At 42.2% G+C, this 27,026-nt stretch overlaps 1 protein-coding gene across 2 annotated transcripts; it reads right to left on the bottom strand.

Annotated features, from left to right (window-relative positions):
- On the bottom strand, positions 1 to 27,026 carry LOC144125007 (transmembrane 6 superfamily member 1-like). 2 transcript variants are annotated; one of them, XM_077658027.1, is made up of 9 exons: positions 26,289 to 27,012; positions 23,657 to 23,728; positions 18,617 to 18,746; positions 16,824 to 16,906; positions 11,099 to 11,199; positions 8,223 to 8,321; positions 7,983 to 8,081; positions 7,133 to 7,252; positions 1 to 6,213 (listed from the first exon to the last, which is right to left on the bottom strand). In XM_077658027.1, the coding sequence occupies exons 1-9, from the start codon at positions 26,515 to 26,517 to the stop codon at positions 6,010 to 6,012; spliced, it is 1,137 nt and encodes a 378-aa protein (XP_077514153.1). In that variant the 5' UTR covers positions 26,518 to 27,012; the 3' UTR covers positions 1 to 6,009. The 2 variants fall into 2 exon arrangements, with proteins under 2 accessions (XP_077514153.1, XP_077514154.1); XM_077658028.1 differs by lacking the exon at positions 23,657 to 23,728 and having other exon boundaries at positions 26,289 to 27,026.

Below are 27,026 nucleotides of genomic sequence, written 5' to 3'. Positions count from 1 at the left end.
AATCCTGTAAATTTTATTAAAAGTCATACACCATATTTAAAATGCACATCACAAACAAACAGGCAAGTGGTTGAACCACATATCAAAAGTGGTGCTCACATTCTATGCACTTCTGCTCATCATTCTCAGACCTGAGGTGGGACTAGGGGTGCCAAGAGGTTACTGAATGTGATAAGACTGCAAACATACTGAGTCTTCACTATGCACACCTTAAGTAGAAAAAGTCGGAACAAAGAGGTGTAAAGGCAGTACAAAAATGTAAAGAAACTGGGTACAAAACTGCAGCACAGTCTGAAAAGACAGCAAAGCACTAGTTGGTTCACAGACATGGCGTAAAGACTAATGTCACCAAAAGCCACAAGCAAAGGTTCAAAAGCACCTGTAACTTAGCAACAAACTTGTGCAACAAATCAGTGTAGCTGCCACAGCTGCTTCAGAATTGGCTTTTACTGGACTAAGCATTTTCTGTGTTGAAAGGCTTCCTGAAATTGCAATACTACAACACATTTTACAAACAAAAACATACATGCAAGACTTACTGGAAATGCTTGATACAACTCCACTGGAGGTCATACTCTTCAATGGCACTTGTTTGTTCCATAAAAATAATTCGAAGTGCGCGTAGACTTTTGGGTATTACATGTTATTACAGGGTAAATCGTTGCAAAAAAACAGCAGCCGATAGTACACCAAAGTTTTTTTTTTTTTTGCATTTGAATCTGCACATGGTCAAACAACACCAATTTTGTAGGTTCACAAAGGCACAATGCTTAAATGCAAAAAATTAGCCTTGCCAAGACTATTTTCCAGACAAGCAGAACAGCTTTCATTTAATGCTGCTCAATGAATGCACACAGAAAATGACTTGGAACTGGAAGTACACAGCGCAATGCAATATTAATTTGCTGTCGTGAATGATAAGCATATTTGAACCTCTAGTTCCTTCTTAATTATGCTTTAACATTCCCAAGAGTGTACAAAACTGCAAAATGCTGATCATAGGCAATGGTGTACAGGTCCACAGTAACCTCTAACTTACATGACCATGCATAATGAAATAAGATAACTTGTTCCACTAATTTAGCAGCTTGCAAAATTCATATAGGTTCAAATGCACAGTCACACAGCATTTGCAGACTGCTTCACACTGTATTACACCATACCTTACCATATCAATAGTTTGGTCACTCACTAAGTATAAAATAAGCTGAGAAAACATGCCACAAAGCATCCATAAAATGCTTGGTGTCAAACTGGTTGTTGGAATGGGTTTTGGTGCTATTTTATTGGTTTTGGTGTTAGTGCTAAAGTGTGAACTGCAGGTTTATGTAAACTTGTTAGTTGGAAAATTTTACAAATAGGAATGAACACAATGAAAGAAAATCCACTGCTGCATCCATTTCTAAAAAAAGCAAAAATATGTGCTCATCCAAAAGCGAATACCCAAGCACGTTTGCCAGTGTATGTTACATTAGGCCATGTGGGTAGCAAGCTAAATAGGAAAATGACATTACCAACTTGTACTTCACCCAACTATGCTTAGAGTTCATTTCTTTAAACATTCAATGAGCATTTACAATATCTTTCACATATAAAAATTTGCTTTTTTATTTGTTTTCTTTCCACAGAAGGAGGCAGCCAAGGCAAAAGGGCAAAAAACCCTACACAGCCTCAGCACCTTAATCATCTTTTGCCAACAATGCAATTAATCATCAAAAGCACTATCAGCAAGCATCAGCTTGAAAGAAGTATTAATGCGGAACAAAGCGATAAAAAATATTAAGTTTTTGCTGACGCTAAAGCAAACTTATGAACTTCTTACATTTTTGGAAGCGGAATTATATTTTGTGATGGTAACTTCAATCTAGCAGCCACAGGCTCAGGGAGTCAGACTCACAGCTGCAAGTGCTTTACCCTGTCTTAATAATGTTTATCACATGATAATATAATAACGCTTTGCTCCTTCCGCCTACCTATGTTTCATCGCGCATTGACCATTCACGCAAAGTGGGCGTTCCACCTTGTCACACTTCCGCTCGCTTAAATTCTTTCATCCCAACTACATCATCCGAGTAGAATCACTTGCCAGCAGATGTGGCATTCACCAACGATCTCGAGAATTTCAAGAAAAAGTTAAGCGCCTCCATTTCTTGTTCATGATATGTGTGCCCTTCGGTTCACAGTCCCACATGAACTCTGTTTTGTTGATTTGTAGTTTTGTGATTTGTTAGTTCTTGTTTTCGTTCTTCGTTTTTTTTTCTGCAGCTTTCCATGGATGTGCACAATTCCTGAAATATGTACAACTCAGTGCAGTGCAGTGCAGTATGTATGCTGTAACCCATGAACGTATTTTAATTTCCTGTTATCTGTGTTTCTTGTTCCACTCCCCTCAGTAATGCCCGCTGGGCCATGAGGGTATTTGAAATAAATAAATAAATAAATATTAATATATTTTGTTACTCAAACTGCCAAATGCTTCGACTAAAGGCTGGAAGCGGTGAGCAAATGCGTGTTCCCAAAATGCAGATGCACAATATTTAGACCGCGTAATGCACTTAAACCGGCAAAGATTTTCAGTAGAGGGCTTCAGGAAAGGCAAAGAAATGCAACCTTCACGTGTAAAAATTGCACGAAAATTAGTTAACCACAGGTAGATAAATTAGAGTAACACATTTTGGTAACGTTCACCTGCTTCAACAGCAAGTTAACTGGCAAACTGCGAAATGACAGAGTGTGTAGACTATGCTAGCACTCAGGTGATTTTTGAACTAAATTTGTTCATGCTGGGTGGGCTGGGTAACATTCAAAAACACAACCTGTCCTAACGGTTCTGCGCTAACCTTTCTTCATACAACAGCTTAATCTGAGGTCAAAATATTACTTAGCCATACTGCTGTATATCCAGAAACATTTTCCAATAGGATTTTTATTTCTTTTATATCTTAAAAGTCAGATGCTCGCTATGCACACCACAACCACTGCTACGTGCTTGAAACAAGAACATAAGCTTGTTACTTGTATGCAGGCAATGAAATGTGCCCCCGAGGCTTGACTGAGAACGAGAAATAGCCCCTTTAGAATTGACGGGAGAGTTAAAACATAAAACAGTACCAATGCTTGACATGCTTCTTTTGGACACGACTACCTCACCAACTTGCAGTAACGAGTATTCTTAATCTCTTGTTCAAATCCACTTACTGAAAGGAAATAAACTAAATCTACACATTTATAAAATCTCCTCAAGTATCTTGAGACTGGAGACAAGAACACAAAGACATCAGAGACGGGGCTAAAAGGAGCATTAAGTATCAAAAGGCCCTTTCAGGTCTTGATTGGTTGGAAACCAGTAATGCATAAACCAAGAATACAACAGATGCAAGCTCAAGAGCAGAGGAAGAGGCTCTCTCTCTTTTTTTTCAGGAATTCCAACTTCACATGAACAGCAAACAGTGAAATGTCAACAATGCCAAAGGACTACCACTTTTAGGCATAACCACATGTAGAGGCAGTCAGCAGCTCCAACTGAAGAGAATTTATAAAATTTAGCACTGCTGTCAGCTCTGATTTCTCACTACAAACACCACAAGCAACTGCACTGGCTGGGCACACCATAGCAGACTTATTCTGTACATCCAAGGAAAGAAAAGAGCAGCAGATCCCATCGTGACAGTCTCAGCATGATATGAAGTTTGGGGAACCCTTGCTTATTATTTCATACTGAGTGCACTACTTCCTGCCCAAATTAATCGAGCAGTAAAATTAGCACACAAAAAATTGAAATTTAGAACACCCAAGCTCCAGAACTAAAAGCACAAAAATACCATGCAAAACAGCTAATTCACTGATGCAAACTGTCAACAGCAACTGGAATTGCATCACGAGTGAAAATGCTGAACATCTCCGTGGTAATGAATAGCTGTGTACAATATAATGAGGAACTTGGTTGAATGTAAGTGCACTGCGGCAACTGCGAACGATGCAGACATGAAATCGCAGAAGTTTCCTCGCAACTGTCTCATGTTTGTTGCAGCTAAGATTAAGGCATTCCACACGATATATTCAGTCTTGACAAAAATTATTTAACCTGAGCTGCTTTATACTACCCAGTGCAGTTCTTTTATTTTGACACTGTCTAGAGTACAGGTGGTTTAAGTACACACTGGTCAACTCTCAAGCAAAATAAGCTTTGAACACAAGAAAGAGAACACTCAAGAATAAAGTCATGTCTTGAAGCCTTCTTTGATTTGACAGTTCACAAAAAGTACTTCAGTTTAAACCTGGGTAATGACTTTTGCAGCAGCTCTGGTGGCAAGTGCTTGTGGGAAATTTTATGACAAAAAAAATAAAACTTGTTTCTGTTTAAGGTGTACATAAACATGCAATAAATTAATGTTTATCACAACCACTAATGTACAAATAAGAGTACTACACATTAAAAACAGTAAAATTTAAACCTGTCACTTGTGCACGCAGAGAAAAAGAAAGGACACAGTTCCAAAGTTTGTGAGCCACGACACACCATTCTCAGGCAGTAATACATATACACATCTATATACAAATAAATAAAAAAAATTCACACACAGGCATACCACTTGGTCTAAAAATATACCTGTCCAGCCTTAAATTCCTAAAGGCTGTTTACAAAAACTACACCCTAAGTGCTATATCATTGCATATTAAAGACGCGAAATTCCCAATGGCTGTACTTTAAGTTGGGTACTTTGCAAATAACCCTGCAATAAAATAAACTTGAGATTCATCACAGGCTATTACTGTTAGGTCTTGGTGTGTCATGATTTATATCACACCAGCTAAAATTTAACAGACATAAAAAGCAATATTCATCTGTGCATTTCCATCATCAGGACAACGTAAGACAGTGCATTACGTTGTTGTAAATTTCGATTGTTCATTGACAGTCTGTGTCTACAGGGCAGCAAAAGAAATAGAGAAACCAAAAGTTTAAAATCATATGGCCACTTTGTTATTTTTCGCACATATTGATATTAGTAAGTAACGAAAAAGCTACAAAGAACAAACATAAAGCCAGGAGAAAAAATAAAATTGTCACAAAATTCTTTTCAAAGCCTTCTGTAGACAATATACAGGCATCTCTTCTCATAAATTAGTTTACATATATTATTTAACAAATAATAAGCAAAAGCAGCGTGTAATAAAGCAGGTGGGACCTGTGCATCGATACAGCAATCTCATACACGTCTCAAAGCGTGTACAAGGTTGAGGCCCCCAGAATAATTCAGAACATGTTTTTAAATGACAGGATGAAACCAGGAAGTGAAGCAGCAAAGGAGCAAGCTATATACACAATGCCAAAACACAGAAACAACCATGGACAATATAGCACGCTCCTGTGGAATAAAAAAAAAGCACATCCATAGCTTTCTGCACCTTGACCATGGCTTACCAGGTCACTTGTATTACTGCCTGTCAACTAATGGCATCATTTTTCACAGCCTTCCCTAAAGGAGCAGCACTTTATCTGCAGGGCATGATTTCGCTGCAGCCCTTTCTGCAACGATAGGCAAACATCACCTATCACTGAAAATACAGACGTTAGCCATCAGTATTACTTGCAGTGTCTTGCTGCTCATGGTAGATACAACTGCTTCTCAAAGGAAGCACCTAATAATGCATTAATTGATGCCATAATTCTCACAACAGCCCTTGTCACTAATAGACAGACATTCTTTCGATGAAATCTCATCTTAGCCAACTTTCCTCTAGCAATGCTTCTGGTTTGCAAAAATAAAATCATCCACAAGAAGCCCAGTTAAGAAAAAAACTTTCGTTAATACTGACAAGAGCTTTCATAGAATACAAAGAAGAAAAAAAACATTAAACAGAAATAGTCAGAAATCAACATAACTCATTTCACAGCAGCAGCTGCCCACCGCCTAACCACAGCAATCGCTTTCCAATTCCATACCGCCTTTTCAATGACTTATCGGTAGTGTGCACTGAAGCAGCATGGAGAGACGGGGAATGAGGCTATGAGGCCCTGCGCTCACTGTGTGCACGTGGTGCTGCAAAGAAGTGAGGGTCGTTATTGCACCTGTACGCCAGGCACTGGGGTCCCAGGGCCAGCAGCAGATTCACAACCCAGAAGGCAAGCCGCGAGGACGGCTCAGAGGGAACCCGCATCACGTATGGCGTGCGTGGATGGAAGGAGGCACCAATGTGCGTCACTTGGCCCTGCATTGACATCAAGATAATGATCAAGTGTGAAGGGGGGGAATCAAACCCGCTGCAGGAAAGGAGAAATGTGCAGTCAGCAGCCAAAATTTTATGGGATGCATGTGCTTGAGAACACACAACTGCAGCACTGCTTTGTGACTCAGTTGTTTGGTATAGACAGCAGTGCACGAAGCATGCACGTACCCTTATATTTGCAGGTGGCTGGCTAGCATTTACGACGTTAAAAAATTACAAACAGCTGATCAAATGACACACCTACTGAACATTCCAAGGCATCTCCATAAAAGCCAACAGAATGTGCTTTTCTGTTTCAACATAAGAGACATTTCTACAATCATACCATTTGCTGCACAACTATCGCATAATCTCGAGTAAGGGACGCAAACATGTATACGCCACACCCCCTATTTTGAACTAGATAATTGAGAAACAAAATATGGTTATAAGTTTTTTTTATTCTTGTATGGGCAGCACCTGCAAAATTCACACCCAAATTAAAAAAGAAGGTATGCCCCTTACATAAGTTTATATGGTAACCCTCCTTTTGTGAATTACTGAAGTAATCCTGCCCACTGAAACAAGACTGCAGAAATTCTGCCAAGAACGAAAAACCCATATATGTTTACTTCTTTTTCACAACTAGTTCACTACAAAGGGTTCCCTATCGGCTTCACGTCACCAGACACCATTTACATTCCTTTGAAACGATAACACTGTACTCGTAACCTATGATCTTTGAACCCTTTTTTAATGTCCTGCTTATAGCTGATGGCATTCATAGCAGCATCACAATCAGAATAAGGTTCGCAATCAGCATAAGGACACATGAGAGGACATTTTTTGAACTACAACTTTCTCAGAAAGTAGGAGCACCCCATTAAAGTAACAACGCTTAATGAACGCCTGACAAATCTACCTGCAGTGTAGCACCAGCAATCAGAAGGCTGAGGTCAGGCATCCACTGGCAGCCGGGCACTAGCAATGCGTACGCACTGGCAACTTGCAGGGGTACGTGGTGGAAAAGGTAGACGAGCATCTGCGAGGAGAAAGCCAGCATGTAGACAACGTTATGAGACTATTGCACTGCACACCACCACATTTCGCAAAACACAGAAGCAAGGCAGCAGCACAGAAATCGCAGCAACATCAAAAAAGATGCATAATGTCAGGCATTCGACATCAATTATGCACAAAAACTGAATTAGGCAAATTGCTTTTTTTTTATACCAGCACTATGCCAATTCAAGCATTGCACCTGAAGAATTAAACAAAGAATGCTTGGGGGGGGGGGGGGGGGGGGGGGGGGGGGGGAGGGGGGGGGATGGAAGGAAAGAAAGAGCAGAAAACTTCCAAGAAATGATTATCACCATCAGCCAAACTACATCCAGTGCAGGACAAAGGCCTCTCCCATTTACCTCTCCTCTACTGCAAAATGATAGGGCCTGCCAAATTAGCAATGTGTACTTGTAGCATATGTAAACCTATACAAGTGCACCTAGTAGGAGACAGAAGAGGCCTTACGATATGAAGAAGTTTCAATCTAAGAGATGTTTGCTATTCACAAGAGAGCAAGTGCTGCTAGCTATCAATTCTGGCTAATGAGAAACATGAAAAGATGCAAATCAAAGTGAGTCATGTTGTGAAATGTCAACCAACACAGGCCTCACAAAAGGCGTGCCGAGGCACTGAAACAAAACCTTACAGCCTGTGCTCGACAAGCATATGGCGGAAATAGAAGGAAAAAAGCTAGTGCACTGATCACCAACCTGCATCTTTGAAAAAGGCGCTGGGTCTTTGTGCTGAAGATACGGTTCCACAGATGCAACATAACGATTGATCCAACCAATGTTTGTTCCTAATACAGCCTGTTGATGAAACAAAGGCACAAATTAAATACAATGACAACAGACAGAAATAACTTAAGCAAACAAAAAGTTGGCATAAATGGTCACGATACTAGTAGAAAAAAGTAAAAAAAAAAAATTAATGTTAAAACAAAATCTTACCAGGCCTCTAAATATTGTAATGAAGCTTGCAGTAAAAATACAGAGTAGCAAAACAATGTCTTGTTTGCGCTTTAAGAGGGGCTCTTTTGGACCAGCCATCTGCAAAACAGTAACAGTCAATGCAAAACAAGTGAAAGTCTAAACAGCGGCTCCCATTTCACTACTCAGAGATACACATGAAATTTTGAAGATACGACCATTGTTAGGTCTCACGTACAGATGTGTTGCAAGTCGATTCTATAAAACCCTGGCCGCACTATCTGCTCCTAAACCCAAAACTGAAAAATTGCATTTGAATGCAGAAGGAGTTTAGAAGGTTATAATCTACGACACTTCAAAGGTGGCGAATTATTTCTTTTATTGTATGCTGCTAAAATTCTTGTGTGAAGCATGAAGAATCTCAGTGAACAAAGCCAGTCTCATACTTTCAATGTAATGTAACAAATGCAAGTTAGTACTGATCTAAGAGCATGCAGTAGCAAGTGAATAGAATAGCACATTCACCAACACTGCCAAACGGTGATGACAGAACGGTTATGGCGGAAAAGGAGACGGTAGTGTATGTGGGGTTTATATGTTTCGAAGCAATTAGGAGGAAATATTGGCCATGAAGGATGCTGTAGCTGAGAGCTTTGAATTATTTCGACCACCTGGGGTTCTTTAATGTGTGCTGGTATCACACAGCACACAGGCATTTTTGCATTTCAGCTCCATAGAAGTGCGGTCACCATAGCCAGCATTCGATTTCGTAACCTTGGGATCAGCAGCCGACATGTGATAGCCACTGAGCCGCCGCACCGGGTAAAGGCACCAAAGCCCACTGTTTATTATCATGAATCTGCAATTTGATTAAAGGAAGTAATTCGGGCGGTAGTAGCAGTGACACATGTGCATGACAGTCATTGAGATCAGAATGACTGCAGGTATCGGCCGCACTATTTTGATTTTTACAGCTTCAGAATATATATACACAATTCTGTACATAGTGAGCACAGATTATAACTGGGGTGTTTATTAAAGGGGCTCTGAAAAGGGTTCTCAATTAAATAGTGGTATGCCTAGGTTGTTGAAGGGCACCGCTTCATGAATATCCCCCTGCAAAAATTTTTTTGATGCGTTTTGCAGAAGCCGAGTTATCTCACAATTGTGGGTTCTCTGCTGCATGTAGAAGTGCATTATTTGTCTCAGGTGTTCATGACAACCCAATGTAATGATTGAACAAGCTCTATACTCTCCTCAGAAGGTGCTTCAAATCCCCTTTAATGCTGGCTATCACACGCTGCAAATGACAATTCACAAAACAGTGAGCTTCACAGCCTGTGCCTGCACATAGTCATGTAAACTGATTTAATCATATCATTGCAGTATGGTTTTTTTGCTTCATGCCTAGCTTTGAAGAGAGTTGAATGTCTATATGACAAGTCCTGATGAGTTTAATGTCAAAATTTTGCAACCTCTGTAATGCTATGCACAGAAATGTGGACGTACCTGCAGGAAATTAAATGTAAGCGCTTCGCTTTAGAAAACAAACTAAATTCCTCTAATTTAGGCCTGCAAAGACTATTTAGGAAGAAACAAAATTAATTTTCTTTAATAATAGAAATGGCAAGTGACGTCTGAAAAGGGACGAGCATATTGCGAGACTTTTTAGATAAAAAGCATGCATCTGAAATAAGTCCCATGAATCACAGGAGGCATGTGCATGGTCACCGTCATTCGTGAACAAATGAGTCATCACAGGAGCACATGGCTACATGACTCACCCTGTGAAGCAAAGCACAAAATGCCAGCACCATGCAACCACAGCACTTAAACAAAACTGACTGGAAGAGGTTTTACACACCTCACGGCAATAAAAATCAAACTCAAACTGTAATGGTTTTGTAAAGCGAAATGTGGATGAAGGGAATAATGCACATCCACAGGCATTTTTACCTTACCACCTAGATAAAGTGACAGAAGCAACACTTGCAAATAAACATTGACTTAAAAGTAATTTCTTTTGTTGAGGATTACCATTTTCAATGTGTCTCAAACTAAGTATGCACGCATCTATGCCTGCAAACTTCGAGCAGCCACTGCATGCAACACATGTGCAGTCATCGAACTCACACACTATGGTGTTTCTATTTCCAAGACGAATTACACTTCAAAAAACAAAAACAAACATGTCTGAACAGATAGGATGAGACCAATGCTAATTACACCTCCTCAGCCAATGCAGCAAGAAATTTGCTGCAATCAATGCGTGCAACTTTCAACTTGAAATGTGCAAGGGTCAAGGCCTCTTAAGAAGTGCGACGAGCTATCAAACACTGAAGAGCATGCAGTAACTGCCACCCACCCTCAGTGTATGTATGCAACTGCCACCTCAGTATATGTAAGTCAGGCTATATTTTTACTAATAGCAAACTTACTTATGGCAACATGTGCCTACAGTTCTAGGTTTGTCTATTCTTGCAATTATAGCATAAAACTGCACCGACCAGGCAGCAAAATTAGAGCTATGGCTGATGTAAATGCAGCAACTATGGCCAAGTACAGCCTGTGAAGGAAGTATGTGCATAATAAACCAAAGACAGCAAGAGCAGACCATTTTCCTGAAAACCCTTGTGCTAACCCTTTTAGCACACCTTGCATATCTAGGAACAGCGACAACTGTCTCTCACTGAATACCGAATCCAGATGCAACAATTGGTTGTTGCCGGTCTCGTACTCAGTGCAAGCACATAATCTTTATTTTCCTGCACCTGATCCTATGACAACTGTATCTTGGGCTTGAATATCACACTGAAAGCTAAACATCGCAATTTCCTTTTTGAGCACTCATGCTTTTAATAAACCTGTCAACATCCTGAACTCCTGTGCATACGTACCGTTGGGACCACCCTCTGATGTCTCAGTTGATAGAGGAAACAGGGAGCAGCTACGGCCACCAGAAGGTAGAAAATGGCACCCGGCGTTATGCCATGTTTTCCTGGCAACAAGAAAATGACAGCAAGTAAACCTTAAAGGTAATGGACAATTGCTGTAGAACACAAACAAGAATGAGCATAAAAAGCATTTTGGTCTTAGTAATGGAACAATCTCAAGAGTACATACATCAATATTTTAAACAAATTTTCCTGTTTACAATACATGCACGACTGGCCAACAGGCACTAATTAATTCACGGGCTTCTCCTACAACACGCCTTCTATTTCTCACACTCAAACTTAGAGCAAGAAGCACTAGTGTGACACCAATGCATGCATATATGTAATGCTCTGTGGACAGAAATGCAGAACAGAACAATAAACGGGAATTATGGAAAGGATAGACAACACACAGCACTGATTTGCAACTACAGTAGAACCCAGTTAAGACGAACTCTGTTAACATGAATTCTCTGATAATATAAACAATGTGAGACCACTTGGTTGGTTTCCCATATGACTCAATGTAAAATAAACACCCGCTTAAGATGACCTATCTCACGTGTCCTTCGTTAATACAAACTTTCGCAGCAACTGCGTATCAAGGCGACCCTGTGCAACGACACTCAGACGGCAATTGTGCAGCACTGTCAAGGGTAGAAAAAAATATATAAAATGCTTATACACAAGAAAGTGCACCCCCACAAAATGGCTTCGGTGCACCTTGGCTCAAAACTGCGAGAAAGGGGCCTTGCGAGAGCACACTTTGTTGAGGGAAGTTTTCTTGCCAGAGCAGAAAAAGCAGGTTACCATCACACCTGCACTATCGCAGATATCTAACATGGTCAGATCTCAGCATCGCATGCGTTTTATAAGCTGCGCATTGCCTCCCATAGACTAAAAGGCACAGATGCGCCAAGTGCACCCGCTTGCTGACCTGGGATTTAAAAACTCCGCGCCCGCATTTTTAACTGACCCAACGTCGCAACACACGTTATCACAGTGCAGAGATGGCCAGATATTAATGCAGCATGGACTGCCTGCAGCATGCGGAAAGGCATGTGGTGTGCCTGCTTGCAGAGTTGGTAACAGCTATACTGCAGAAGGAACGAGATAAGAGAGAGCACAGCTACCCTCCTGGGCACCTTCAAAGCACATGGAGCAGGATGGAAAGCGTTTGTGTTGTGTTGGGTTTAGTGGCACATAAGCATCTAAGGCTATACTGCGCCAAACACAAGGTATAGAAATTGTTTCTGCAGGATATTATAAATATTGTAGAACAACAGTGGTGTAAAGGGCCTAAAAAATGATTTCGTACCATCTATGTGGGTAAAGGGCTAACTTTTTTTTTAATGGCTTACGGTAAAAGTTTAAAGAAAGGTCAGGTATCCTCAGCGACCTTCCTTGGCGGGGCAAGGAAGTCGAGGCTCCCAACCAACAAAATGGACACTTCAGCCTTTTTCTCAGGAATGAGAAAATGGCTGAGGTGTATCAAAGACAAGTGAGGCACTGGTCTATAGTTTACAGTTTATCAAGAAAGCCAGCTTCTTTTAAAAAGATAAAAGCGCAAGGTATGTCAACAATTGCTTGATCTCCTAAGAGTAGAAATGGATGAAAAGGAATGTGTTAATTATAAAAGCAAGTAAAATAATCTTTTCTTAGTTTTTTGAGTTTTGAGCATGACAGTAAAATGTGATTTATTGTGAGCTCATCTCTGCATCTTTCACAAAGAGGTTTCTCGTGATTCGTTAGTAGGAAGTTATGCATCAGGTGTGTGTGTCCTATGCGGAGACAACATAAAATTACTTCTATACGCCGTTCCTGGTGTGTACAGGTCTTCCATTCCCCGAGGACAGGCTTAACAAAATGCAGCTTGTTTTTTTTATTGTCTCAAGTTGTCTGCCATTTAGCCTTCAAATTATTATGTATTAATTTCATGCAATCTTTATGGGGCACGCTGACTTTTTTTATTTCATGACTGCGGGCTTCTGCAGCACATAGGTCAGCTCTTTCATTTCCATCTATTCCAACATGGCTAGGCATCCAGCAAAATTTTATAACATGTCCCCGTGTTTTGATTTTTTCCACGTTGTGTATTACGCTTCCTATTAAAGGTTGGATGGCACTTCTGGAGTTCAATGCCGTGAGCATGCTAAGTGAATCCATGTAAATAATGCTGTTTTGAATGCTGTTGTTTATTATTCTACCTACAGCTATAGAGACTGCATAACATTCTGCAGTAAAAATGGATGCACAGTTTGGCAGCCTTACTATCTTATGCCAGTTTCCTTGCACTTCCGCACTTCCGACATAATCTGCTGTTTTTGAGCCGTTAGTGTAAAACTGCGCAGTTCACGTTTTTTTCTTGCAGTGCCCGGTATACCTGTAATATGTGCTCATGTAGTGTTTGTTTTTTCTGAAAATGTGATAATATAAAGTCACATACAGAGGGAAGGCTGTACTATGGGGGCAGTGGGTCGTGCCTTGAGGAGACGTCAGGAAGGGTATCTAATATTTTCAAGCTTTGGCAAACATCCTCGAAGCAGAGAAGCAAAGGTTTGATTGACTGGGGCTTGTTGTTGAACAGTGTCCTGGAGGGGCACTTGGTAACTACGGGATAACAGAGGTGTTTAGGGAGGGAGCGGATCTTTAGGGTATATGCACATGCGAACATAACTCTGTCTGTAAGGGAGGGTTCATTGATTTCGACATAGAGACTGTTTATGGGGGATGTTCTGTATGCGCCAGTTGCAAGACGTAAACCAAGGTTATGCACTGGGTCAAGTCGCTTAGATATTACGGCCTCGCGGACCCATACACAACGAATCCATAATCTAGGGTAGAGCGTACTACAGAACTATAGATTTGTAGAAGACATGTTCTATCAGATCCCCAGCATTTTCGTGACAATACATTTAGCATATTCAGGGATTGGGAGGTTTTCTTTTTGATGATGTCTATGTGTGGCACGAATGAGAGTTTCTTGTCAAATGTTATGCCCAAAAATTTATGTTCTTGTTTTACTGGAAGTATAATTTCATCTAAGTGCAGGGTGGGATCAATCTGTAAACCTCTTTTAAGTGAGAACAGAACAGCAACTGTTTTTTGAGGGGAGGACTTAAACCCATTTCTGTCTGCCCAAACCGCAGGCCTGTTTAATGTTAGTTGTATCTGATAGGCTGGAGGATGCGCATGCTATTTGAAGGTCATCAACATATAGAGAATACATAACGGACTTCAGAATTATCTTAGCTGTAGAATTTATTTTGACAACAAACAGGGTAGAATTTAAAATACACCCTTGCGGTACCCCATTCTCCTGAAGGAATTTTTTGGAAATGGTGGAACCTAGGCGTACATGGAATGAGCGTTCTGACAGAAAAGCTTTTATGCAGTTCAGCATCCTTCCATGGATCCCGAGGTCTGCTAGGTCGTGAAGAATCCCAAACCTCCAGGTGGTATCATAAGCCTTCTCGATATCAAAGAATACTGCTAGACAGTGTTGTTTATGTATGAATGCTTCCCTAATTGTATTTTCGAGGCGGACGAGATGGTCAGTTGTCGAACAAGATTTTTTAGGTCACACTGGTGGATGTCGAGAAGTTCAAGATATTGCAAAACAAACATCAGCCTAATGTTCACCACACTTTCAAATGATTTAGAGAGACAGCTAGTAAGGGCTATCGGCCTATAGCTACTGGGGGACGTTGGCGGCTTTCCAGGCTTCAGGAATGGTACTATAATGGCTTTTTTCCGCTCCTCAGGTATTTTTGCTTGTATGAATATTATGCTGAAAAAATTCAAAAGTGCCTCTACAGCAGGCTTGGAAAGATGGGCAAGCATTTCATAGTGTATTTGGTCGGGTAATGGAGCAGTTTTCTTGCCAGCAGACAGTACAGTGTTGCCAAATGTACCGTGCTTGTGCTCTCGCCTTTTTGAAAAGTATAAGGTTCTCTTGTGTTGGGTATCTGTGAAAGACTCCCCAGGCTTTATTTTGTCATTGTTTTTTTCCTCCTTGCATACACGTGCGAACAACACTTTGTGGTTCTGACGGACCACTCCTGAGGATTTTGGGATTGATAGGTGTGCGGCAGTGAGGATGAATGCTGTGAATGTTTCATTTATTTCGTCTATGCTGAGATTTTCTAAAGCAATATTCTCTAAACAGGCCTTTTCTATAAACAATTCCCAGTCAGCTTTAAGTTGTTTTAAGTTGTACTTCACGAGCTGCTACTGGACTTTGTACAATAATGGCGACTCCACCCGAAAGCCTGCTCGCCTGCTCTCGGTCGCAGTGGAAAACAGTATATTTCTTAAGGACGTTTGTGTGCTGGGGACCAAGGTTCGTTTCTTGTGTGAAAATGGTGACAAGAGACAGTGAAGAAAAGATTTCTTTTATGTCGCTTAACTTGCCTAAAAGTTTCCTGCAGTTCCAATGTATTATGAAAGCCATTTTAGTTTATATATATCAAGTGGAAAAACTAGACTAGGTTTTTGATGGCCCCGAGTCACGGGGCCTGTCTTTTCTTGACCGATCCAAGGAGCTGCGCCGTCCATCTGATGTGGACGGCACACGGCTGCCTTGGGTTGTGTCCACTGCCTCCGCACAGGCGCTGGATGACCCTGCAGCAGGAACGTGGACGTTTGAGTAAGACCTCAACCTGTGGGAGAAGTCTAGACCCGCCGACCCGGGGGTCTGCGGAGCCTTCTTTGGGCTTGGCGGAGTAGTGTTGGCTACTCCAACCATGGGCGCAGATGGTCCTGCCACAGGCTCACTGGGTGTGGCCTGGACAGGTACGGAAGCCTCGTGTGGTGTGCCGCGCCCACACATCACATCAGCGAAGTTTGTTTTTGCAGTGAAAGCGAATGCTCCAATGGTGTGTGAAAGTCGCATGCGCTCGTCTTTGTAGGAGATGTTTTCCTTTGTTTTGATAGTGATTATTTCTTTTTCAGTTTTCCATGTTGGGCAGGATGGAAAGCAAAAATTGCACGAAAAATAAAAGCTGCTATTAGATGCAATGAGTAAAAAAAAGACTGGAAAAAAATAAACTGTAACAAGGTAACCATGTGGGCTAGTTGGTGTATTTCAGACACAACTTCACCAGCGAATGTGAGCTTTCTCATGCCCTCACTCTTCAGCTCACTTCATGCATGGTGCAATAAACACTATTCACAATTGTCCTCACTCTGAAAGGCTTTTTTAGTGATTGTTCTCATATAACATACATAAGGATCCACCAAGCATGCTGACATATCCTTTTTGGGGGCACTTCTGTTGGATGATGAACAATTTCTTGGTTAGTCTTAAAGGGAGTGGATTGTATCTTATGCACACACTATGAAAACATAAGCTCAATGTTAACAGAATTACACTAGCATATCATTATTACACTGGTGACAGACACTGGCGACAGTGATAGTAACAGACCCTTCTCTTCCTGCTCTTCTGACTTGCAGACACTCAAAGAGAGATGAAGATAAACAAAGCATTCATTTAGTATGTTCTTATTTGCCGAGACTTTTTTTTTTCCCCCGGCAGCCCTAATGATGGCATGCTGATGCAGATGACTTTTCTTATAGGTGGCTAAATCTTCTAAAAAAAAAACCTCTTTGCACCGCTGCTCTGATCGAAGAAACCTCAGTTGAATAACTGCATCGAATCTGTCTCAGACCCAAAGAAACCAACCTGTTGCAACTCCAAGAAGAAGCACTATTGCGCTGTTGACATTTGAGCCACACCAGAAGAGGGCTACACCATACAGGTTACCACTGCGCAGATACAAATGGCCAGAGGTTCAGTGCATCACGAAAGCAGAATGCTGCTAATTAACAAGCTCCTCACACAAAAGTTTAAGCAACCCACTCTGAAACAGCCTTGCCTTACAACAAGACTCATAAGCCATCACTCAACATACATAATATACCTGCTGCAATGCGTCACGCCATCAGACATTCCTACCTCGGACATATCCTAAGGTAGTTGAAGTAATAGTTATACTGTAATCTATAAGTATGCCTCTTGTTAATGAACAAATCAAGCAAGGTAGCATCTCCACTGACATAAACATAAATAGGTGTAGCAAAGAAATCAAAGCACTCTCATCTACTAAGCAAGTTAAAATTACAGCTAGTCCCAAATAATAATCTCAAAAAGGACTGCAAGTCCTGAACTTGCTCTATACATCAATTGCACAACATTTTTAAGAGCAAGCATGAGCTTGCTCTCTCTGATGAAGAGAACTACCTATACACTCCAGATGATCACCCCTTACATTTAGAATCCTCTGCATTTAGAAGCCCTTTGGGAGGTAGCACAATGACATTCTTTTTACCGCAGCTCATAATCCTTCAGAAAGGCACTGAGCACCTCCAAATTCTTTTTTGACTGGGTGTCCTGTTCAAATAAACAATTTATTTAAAGAAAAATTAGAAAATTAGTTTTTGAGGAAATGAAATGGCGCAGTAATTGTCTCACATCTCTTTTGACAAATGAAAGAAGAAAGAAAGAAAGAAGTGCCATGTGGAGTGCTCCGGATTCGACTACCCGGGATCTTTAAAGTGCACTGACATTGCACAGCACACGGGCACCCTTGCAATTCGCATTCATCGAGACGCGGCCACCGCAGCTGGGGATCGAGTTCGATCCCGGGAACTCCGGCTCAGTAGCCGAGTACCCTTACGTTTGTTGCTTTTACTAGTTACATTAACAGTGCATGCAAGTGTAATTTTGCTGTTTTCCATATCTCTATATTCACCTTCACACAGAGTGCTGTTCAAAAGGGGATAATAGCACAGCACAAAAGACAAATGCACAGTGTTTTGCAAAATATATGAAGACATCGCAGCTTATATCAATCAGCTTGGCCTCAAGTGTGGCAATGAAACACCCAGTCACCATTACAAGTAAGACACACCTGAAACTACTGCATAAACATCCTTTCCTTATCTTATCAGAGTAGCACATAGATTTATAACCCTGAAAGCTTTTGATTCAAGGTGTGTATGGGTGGTGACAACAGTGAAATGGTGAGCAAGGCTGGCACTTGAAAGGGATTGCGGAATGTCATTGACTGTTACGTATATTGTTCCCCTTCTTATCCCACCACCTATCATGACCGTCATGCCTGGCCTACAGCCACTGAACCCTGCTCCATCTGCGTTACGAAAACTCACTTAAACCCCGAGTAAGCACAGTTCCATAAACACTGTTGCAGTTCCGCTCTCGACAGGGCTGGTGTATGTTCAACTCCCCCCAGACAACAATGTAAGCATAGCATGCTGCCCGAGTGGCCAAAAACGCCACAGTTTCCCAGTTTCCGCAACCATTGCCATGCTTTGAGCCAAGCGACAACCCACAGCCACCATGGGTAGAACGCACACATAGCACTCGGACGACAAAGCCCTGAAGCCCTGAATCAGAGACAACTGCACTTTCCCAAAGGAGGGCACTGTTTCGTAGCTGCCACAATGTTTACCTACTCCCATGTCAGCGCAGCCAGCATCATCAGGTGCATGGCGTACATGGCAGTCCCATGCCAGTACGATGCCAGGGCTCCATGGCTGCACCGCAGGTACGGCTCCCCAACCTTCAGGTACACATTGACAAAGCCTGCAGTGCAAGAAGAGCAAGCAAAGCATCCTATAATGCTCGAAGATTATGCTACGTGTGGGAATCAGAGGTGCTTCAAAAAAATCAGAGCATGGGCTCGCTAAGCTCTTTGCATGCCCTCACATTTTAAGATTGGCTTACAATTGGCTGGTGTCTAAGGTCTCATCTCATACATAGGTTATGGTGACAACTAAGCCCACAGGCCAATCAACCATGATGTCAAGTGCAGTGGATTGGTCAACAACAAACTGATCTTGCACACAAAAATGTGTGAAATGGTTCACAGATCTGGACACCAATTAAAGGCCAGGCTTCTTGGCACCAAAAAAATAAAATAATAAACAGGTCAAAACCTTCAACAGCCCATTCACTTGATCATCCGGTTGTTCAATGAGCTCGTTCATTTAGCCACTGAAGTGTTAAGTGACAATTTAATGCCACTGTTTTTGTAATAGGCAGTTTGCTTCACTGGGCACCAGTATAGCTTTGTTACAACTTGTCAAGTCATTATGCATAACAAGAATGGAGACAGTCAAAGAAACAAAAAGGCACAGATCATGTTGCTCTTTCAGTCGGGTGTGGCAGTGATGACTGAGGAGCAGTTAAAGATAAGTACCTTCGAAAGTACCTACAAAGACAACTGCAGTCATGGCTCAGTTGGCACAGCACCATATGGAGCATACAGAGGTCATGGGTTTAGTATTCGGTGACACCATGTTGTCTTTTCTTCTATTTTTTGTTAAATTACCAAAGTGATTACTCAATTTTTTTTCGCAAACAGAGAATAAAAGTAATATCTCCTTCTGCTGTACATGGTTGAAAAGACTGTTGGCTTCTTTGCGTACAACATTGCACAACATGAAACAACTGAATACAGCCCATTCTACCTCCTGTACGCTCGCGTTCCCTGTCGCTGTATCGACACCATCCTTCCTTTTTCCATCCACTAGAGCCTTCCATCGTCGCCACACTCTGCCGCGCTGAAGAAGCATGTCGAATTGCCCACCTCTGCATTTTGGACTCACAGCAGCGCTCTAAACACTGCTACGACATCCGCCGCCAGCCCATCTCTTATGGCCCTGGCGATCGAGTGTGGTTGTGGACGCCACTCCGCAAGCGTGGTTTGTGTCAGAAGCTCCTGTCCCACTACACTGGCCCTTTTGTTGTGCTTAAGCGCATCAGTGATTTGAACTATGCCATTGCGTGCCTTACTGGCCGTGGCCGATGCCCACGAAAGACCCAAGTGGTGCATATTGCTCAGCTCAAACAGTTCAGCCCTCGGGACCCTGTTTAGTTCGCCGTGGGAGGCTTCATCTGCGGAGGGAGAAGTGTAATGTGCTTTGTGTTGACGACGAAGCAGAGATCGGAAGCGTAAAGGAAAAAGAAGCTGGTCGGCCTGGCCAGGTTGAGCTATCCGCCCCCGTCACTAAGCTTCTTAAATAGACGCCCCACACTTACTCAGTGCCCGCTGAGTACGTAACAATAAATATGTCCTAATGAGCCCCTCATTATTTTTTTATTTGGTACCTCAAAGGTCACTGGTATGGGGCATTACATGAGGGGTGGGCTTGGCAGTTAAGCAACAATGGTCCTGATAGCATTCTTAAAATTGATGGCGTTGGTACGATGTACGGTGTCCTGTGGTAGATCATTCCAGTCCCGGGATGACATGACAAAGATAGAGAATGAGCAGGAGTTCTTGAGGCGGGGGCGTAGACTGTGCTATAGTGACTAATACGGCTGGAGAGGCGATGAGCTGGTGATATGACTAATGCTCCTTAAGATGAATGACAAACATATGAAAGAGCACAATAGAGAAATTTTCAAGGTTGGATAAGTTGGATCTGGATTTTGAAGCAAGACACACTAGTGTAATATGAATAATCAGAATAAATAAAGCTGATAGCACAATTTTGTATTCTTTCCAAGGTTAAAGAGAAGTTAGACTGGTGAGGATCCCATATTGTTGAAGCATATTCTAGTTAGGTATTTTACTGATCTGATGGATGGGGCAGCAAATCAGATTGCAACATATAAAACCATGGGTACGATTAGCCTTGTTAGCCATGTTCATGATACGAGATGACCACGTTAGGTTTAGCGTTACAGCATTACCCAAGTACTTACAGGAAGAAACAGACGACACTTCCACACCAAAAAGAATGTGTTTAGAAGGAGTATGCAATTGCCTGCGATGAAATGAAATCAAACAAGTTTTAGTAATATTAAGAGACATTAACAACTGTTTGCACGAAGCTTCGATTTGGTTTGCAGTACTTTATCGATAGCTTTTTCAAATTCAAGGAACAGTGTGTCGGTAAGGATGCTAAAGTCAGGGTTGGAGCTTAGGTCGTTAATAGGGTGCTAATTGGGAGTCACATAAACTTCATTTCAAGAAGCCGTGTTGGTTAGGATGGAGAGAGAGAGAGAGAGAGAAACTTCAATTCGCACCCGCCAGAAAGGACGGGGGAGAAGGCTTTATTTTACGGAGGCAAAGAATTTGACGATGTGGGAATAAATAATATGCTCCAATAGTTTTGAATAGATGCTTGCGAGAGAAATGGAGCGGCAGCTTTTGCATGAAAGAGATTAATCTTTTTTGGAGGACTGGAATGATATTGCCAACTTTCCAAACTTGTGGAAGCACACCTGTTGATATGGGCTGCTGAAAAAGGTGGAAAAATATTACGCTTACAATGTTTTTAGTATTTCTCAGGATTTTCAAATTTATGTCGTCAATACCAGATAAAGATGTAAGTTTCAATGATTCAATGAGTTTCACGATGCCATTAGCATAAAATATAACCTGTGGCATAACTGGATGCCCGAAAGACGAGGAATTCCAGTAATTCGCTGTCTGGTTCTTTTGCTGCCTTGGTCACAGCTCATAAAGAAGCAAGAATGGCATTCAAGCATTACCATCAAGACCCTCCATCGGCAGGTACAGGTAGTCTCCAAAAGCAATATTGGCACCACCTGATATGTTTTCACCCTTTTAGCTTGACAGAAAGACTTTAAAGCCTGCTTTGCTGCTCCACTAATATAAATTTCTTTTATGTATACTGCTCTAACCAGCTTAACATTTTGGCCACCCAAAAAATTTATCGTAATGCTAACTGCTGCTGACTATAGCAATGATTGCTGGTTCTCAATAGAGGATGTGCAGGCTACTGGTTATTACGATAACGGAAAGAGAAATACTGCCCCTCAAGGAATTCAACTTAAAATAAAAATATTCTACCTGGCCCTCATGCTTGCCATAGCAACGTCAAAGTAGGCAACACTGCTGTCCACTGCAATCTTGTAGCATAAAAATTGTGCACTAATTTTATTCCTGCAATATACTCCAACAATCGTGCCCAGCACTAGCATACTAATACCGTATTTACTAGCTAATTTGCACTTTTTTCTTTAATTGAAGGCTTCAAAACGGAATTCGTGCACAAATTACGCGAAAATTTTCTGAACACACCCTGGAAAACTCTACAAAAGGGCATAATTTATACTGTATATTGCTGCCTATACGTATACGCCCCATTTCGCACCTCTTGCTGGCCAAAAAAAAAAAAAGCCGACTCCAAATATAAGATGCATACCCCTGCCCGCCCCGCCACACATTATCTAGTTTCCTGCGGGATGGAATGACGGTGCATGCGCAGCTCAAAGCGATAAACACGCATGATATAATCGTGAAGCCATCAGTGGGAGGTAAGGGAGATAATGGTCGATAAAATGCGCCCTCGTGCATGGCCCGGCTGACTAGCGGAAAACAAAACAGCAAATGGTTCGGTAGTTTCGGATTCGGCCGCGTGTGCAACTGTTCATCTGGGAAAACAACTACCAGCGTGAGCGAGCCAAATAAGCGACGCACAATTCATGCCCTTGCAACCGCACACGGCAACGTGACCGTGCTTATTTTCCCAAGCCTGCCTTGAGCACACCCGCGTTCATATGCTGATGGTCTGGCACAGCAGAGAGCACAAAATATGCGTTTTTTTTTTTTTCAAAAATCCGGGTAAAAGATAGGGGTGTGTAAATTATGCCAGTAAATATAGTATGTGCAATGTCTCCACTTGGCTGCCAGTGTATGTACAGTACGGTCCACTGTTAAAGGGAATATGGGATCATGTGGCCTCCGCGTTTCACGGAGCGCTGAGAACTTGAGACTTGTCGGCGCACGGCGCATGCGCAGTAAGCATGGCGACTGGTCCTTTCCCGCATGAGCCTGATACCGTCCATTCTCGCCACATCCAAGCAGCAGGGCTTCGTGAAACACGGTCACATGACTGCATGTTCCCTTTAACAGTGGACCGTACTCTGGCTCAGGGCGTCTCACATATGCTGCAATAGCAGTGATGTGAACGAATTTATACTATTCACATCACATCTATTTTTCTTTCCTTCACTGTTTCTTTATTTCTCTTTTCTTTCTGATGCAAAAGAAAAATTCCATTCACAAATGGGCAAAAGAACAGCTCCTCCCCGTTCCAGAACTGCATCAACCTAAACTTCAGTAGAGGAGCAAAAGCATGAAACCTTGCAAGGTGTGATATTATAGACCTAGTATCAACGTAAGAGCAAAAACAAGCAGTTAAGAAGTGTTCACAGCGTGCCTTAGTTCCCGCAAACTGCAATGCTCTGTGTGCACATACTATCACGCTCAATATGAGCTGCACTGCACTTGGTGTGGTAGGAGCTGAGGATCTGAAGCAGCGTGAGCCCAGCATTACAGAAAATTGACACAGTTAGACATTGCTGAAAAGAACAATGTACACTAAATGTTTGTGCAAGCTGGGCGCTCTTTGTGAAGGTGTGTTGATTTACTATAAGTTGGAAAATTATGTTCCCTTGCATTGCAAGTCATATTAAGCGTGGCGGTACACGCTAAAAGCCCTAGAAAATCTACAAACCTGATATAATTCCATCCAGCTCAAGGCCCACAGTAAGAGATGCCACACTTGTGAAGGCAGATATTGCCAAGGCTGCACAGTAAACAAGAGTTAAATAAGGCAATAATATAGGTTAGCAGCTGCAAAATGTTCATCACAACATTAGACATGCACGAGCAAAGCAACAAAATTGATTGCACATATGTAAGAATAGCCAATGAGCACAATTTGCATGTTATTATTAATGCATTTAGCTGGGCTAGTTGGTACTGGCTTCCTACCTAAATTCATGACTGCTAGCAAATTAAAAGATGCAAACATGACACAAAGAGGAGGGGCAAATGCTAGCATTTGCCCTTCATTACTGCTAGTGCCTTTCCCTGTCTCTTGTCTACATATTTTAATACATTAACAATTATGACTTTAAGAAAGCATGTTCCTATATCATGTAAATTCAGTATCACTGCTTGCAAGTGCGCCCCTGGAGATTAAAATGAAGTGCCACATGACACACACATGCGGCATCAGTCAAGTGGATGAACACGATTACATAACCCTCGCTGTTATCCTTTCATGCACATTAACTTTTTCTCTCCATAGTCGAGTTAAGAACAGCATTACTTGGCCACTATGAAACTTGACCTGTTCGAAAGGCAATCACTGAAGTCTGAAAAATAAATTCTTGTTCTTGTTAACAAAAATAGCATCTTGTATTTTTCAATCAGCATAGCAACTTCAATCCATTACAAATGCTACGTTTACAACATGTGGATGTTTTTTCTTTTAGTCAACATATCAAATGAGTCCTTCCCCAACTAGACTATATATGGTACTGTGGACAAACGGGCTGATAACAGTGATGAGTAGGTCAACCTGCTGCTGAAATAACAAGTAAATTAAGTAACTATGAAGTAAGAAGCAACAAAGGAGGCCTGACAGCTTGCGTGACCAGCTCAAGCAACTTGGCTCCTGCTTGAAAAAGCTGACAAAAGAAGCTAAGAATAATTTTTTTGTTCCGATGAAAAACTACATATGAAACCAAAGGAAACATATAAAATATGTGAAGTCCAATAGAAAAGATTTGGTTGGTATCCCCGCTATTTCCAATGGTGGGATACATGAGGACACTGGCAAGGTGATGATTTTTACTGCATACTTCAAGTCAGTATTTGTAGAATGCTACAAAGGAAACCTACCACCCATCCTGCAGTGTCTTCCTGAACTCGGGCCTGACATTGTCTCAGAGGGCAGGGTGTTTTCACTACTCAGTGTCTCAATCCGTTTTCTGCCAAAGGGCCATGGCAGACTCAATATTTAATCATGTTTTGAAGAAATGTGCCCGAACAACAATTCCCTTCCTTTTCCTAGTTAACAATCACTATAGGATAATGAATTACCATCAGAATGGAAGTAAGCAAATGTCATACCCATTCAAAAGTCATCCAGAAAACAACTAGTCATGAACTATCGTCCCATCTCTCTATAGCAAGTGTATGTTGCAAATCCTTGGAACACATAATGCATAGCACGATAATGAAGCACCAACAAAGGGGTAAATTTTTCTTGCAATACCAACACAGTTCTAGATCCAGATTGTCATTAGTCACCCAATTGTGTGAATTTTCGAACGACATCCTCGTCTCTTACTAAAAAAGCCTTCAAGTTGATTCTGTATTTTTGGACTTTGCGAAGCATTTAACACCGTTTAAAGTGTTCTCTTAATGCACATATTGTCCGTACTTGGTTAAACTGCCTGTTCTCAACTGGGTACAAGATTACTCGTCGAATAGAGCACAATACGTTATAGGTAACGGTACATCTTCCTCATCTGTCGACGTGAAGTCGGGTGCGTTGCAATTTTTATATTTTTAACGAAGGGATCTCGTCTCATATATGCCTCTACGCTGATGAGTGTTATTTACAGATGCATCCGCAATTAAAGTGATGTGAATTATGTGGTGCGATACCTCAAAAATGCACCTCAATATAAAGAACTGTTGTTAAGCACAGTTCACATGAAAATGACAGCCTAGGTTTGCCATCCCAATACCACATTAATGGCAGTCTCCTTGACCGTGTTGATAATTTTATCAATGGGTCTTCTTGTTCTTGAATTTCTTTTTAGGGATGACACAATGTTAGTAATCCTGCTACAATAATTCCTCAAATAATTATACTGGCATATAAGAGCGAAAGCTCCACATTAAAGTATATTCGACCGCAAGCGTTTTTTAATGTGCGCCGGCATTGCAATGTAAGAACGCCAGCATGCTTGTACGACGTCAGCTGGCATGTTAACGACCCCCGAGCAGTCGAAACTTATCCAGACTCCCCGTTAAAGCGACTGTCTCTCCCTTGTTTTATTGGTACACGTGTGCCCTTATGCTTTCAATATACAACACCCTAGCTTCCTTATTTCGCAGGTGCGAACAGCACGCAGCGGTGACGCAATTCGCATATGGCGCAGACAACGCCTGTGTCGCAGGTGAGCGGTAAGGAAAACCCAAACAAGACGCGAAGTGCGCGCGCGCCGCGCCTCGCTCTACGCGTGCAACGGAGCGTGGTGCCGGAATGAGGCGGCATGTGAACGTGCGCGCGTTGACAATGACGCGAGGACACGCGGTTAGCAGAGGTGCAACAGGGGTATACTCACCGTAGAACCATATCTGCTCGCGTCTTCGACCGTCCGCAAGCGGAGCCTTTCTGCCCGTGGCCCAAAATAAAAGGACGACTACGCCCGCCAGCACGGCCGCTACGCCCAGGCAAACGGGCACAGCAGAGTCCCACTTGAGTAGCTGGGCGACGACGTTAAACGCGTACGTCGTCGGGACGGCGAGCAGGGACACGCCGAACACTTTGGTCGCTGACGAGAACGACGACATGACCTGGTTTCGAGGCAGACGAGCGCCTGCAGTATAAACTTCGATAACAGAGCCCCCTCGGCGAGTGCAACGCCTGTCCAAAAAAAGCTTTCAACTTCCGCAGCAACGATGTTTTCCTTGCTGGTCCCGTAGAGCGCAGTCATCAGAAAGAAAATAAACTCAGCGAAACTAAGAGCGCAAGCAGCAGCAGCCGACGTTAAAGGGTGCCTCGAGGGTTTTCTCCTGGCAAGTGTTCAAGTGGTTCGACTCACTTCACTTCGGCGCGTCGCAACCATGCCGTGCGGGCACAGCTAACAAGGCACATCAGGAAGCTGCAGATCTCTTCGGGCGATTACGGCGTGAAGAATTGCGCCGTTAAATTGCCGGCGTCACTTACAAAACAATTACCGCGTGACCAGCGACTGCCTTACTTGTTGCTTTCCTGCAAAGCCTCCCCCAGTGTTGCCACACGTCGAAGTGTTGCCGACTAAGCACGGCTTTTCTCGGCGTGTTTCATGCGCTGGTTTCAT

This window comes from Amblyomma americanum, chromosome 3, assembly GCF_052857255.1.
Source record: "Amblyomma americanum isolate KBUSLIRL-KWMA chromosome 3, ASM5285725v1, whole genome shotgun sequence".
Lineage (NCBI taxonomy): Eukaryota > Metazoa > Arthropoda > Arachnida > Ixodida > Ixodidae > Amblyomma > Amblyomma americanum.
This window is presented reverse-complemented; position numbering and strand designations above follow the sequence as displayed.

Bases quoted from the DNA above. Each gene is read 5' to 3' on its own strand.
- LOC144125007 (XM_077658027.1), bottom strand. From the start codon at position 26,517: ATGTCGTCGTTCTCGTCAGCGACCAAAGTGTTCGGCGTGTCCCTGCTC. The intron at 23,729-26,288 runs GTGAGTATACCC...TTTACTGTGCAG, and splicing joins CGAGCAGATATGGTTCTACG to CCTTGGCAATATCTGCCTTC. The intron at 8,322-11,098 runs GTACGTATGCAC...ACTGTTTTGCAG, and splicing joins ATCAGAGGGTGGTCCCAACG to ATGGCTGGTCCAAAAGAGCC.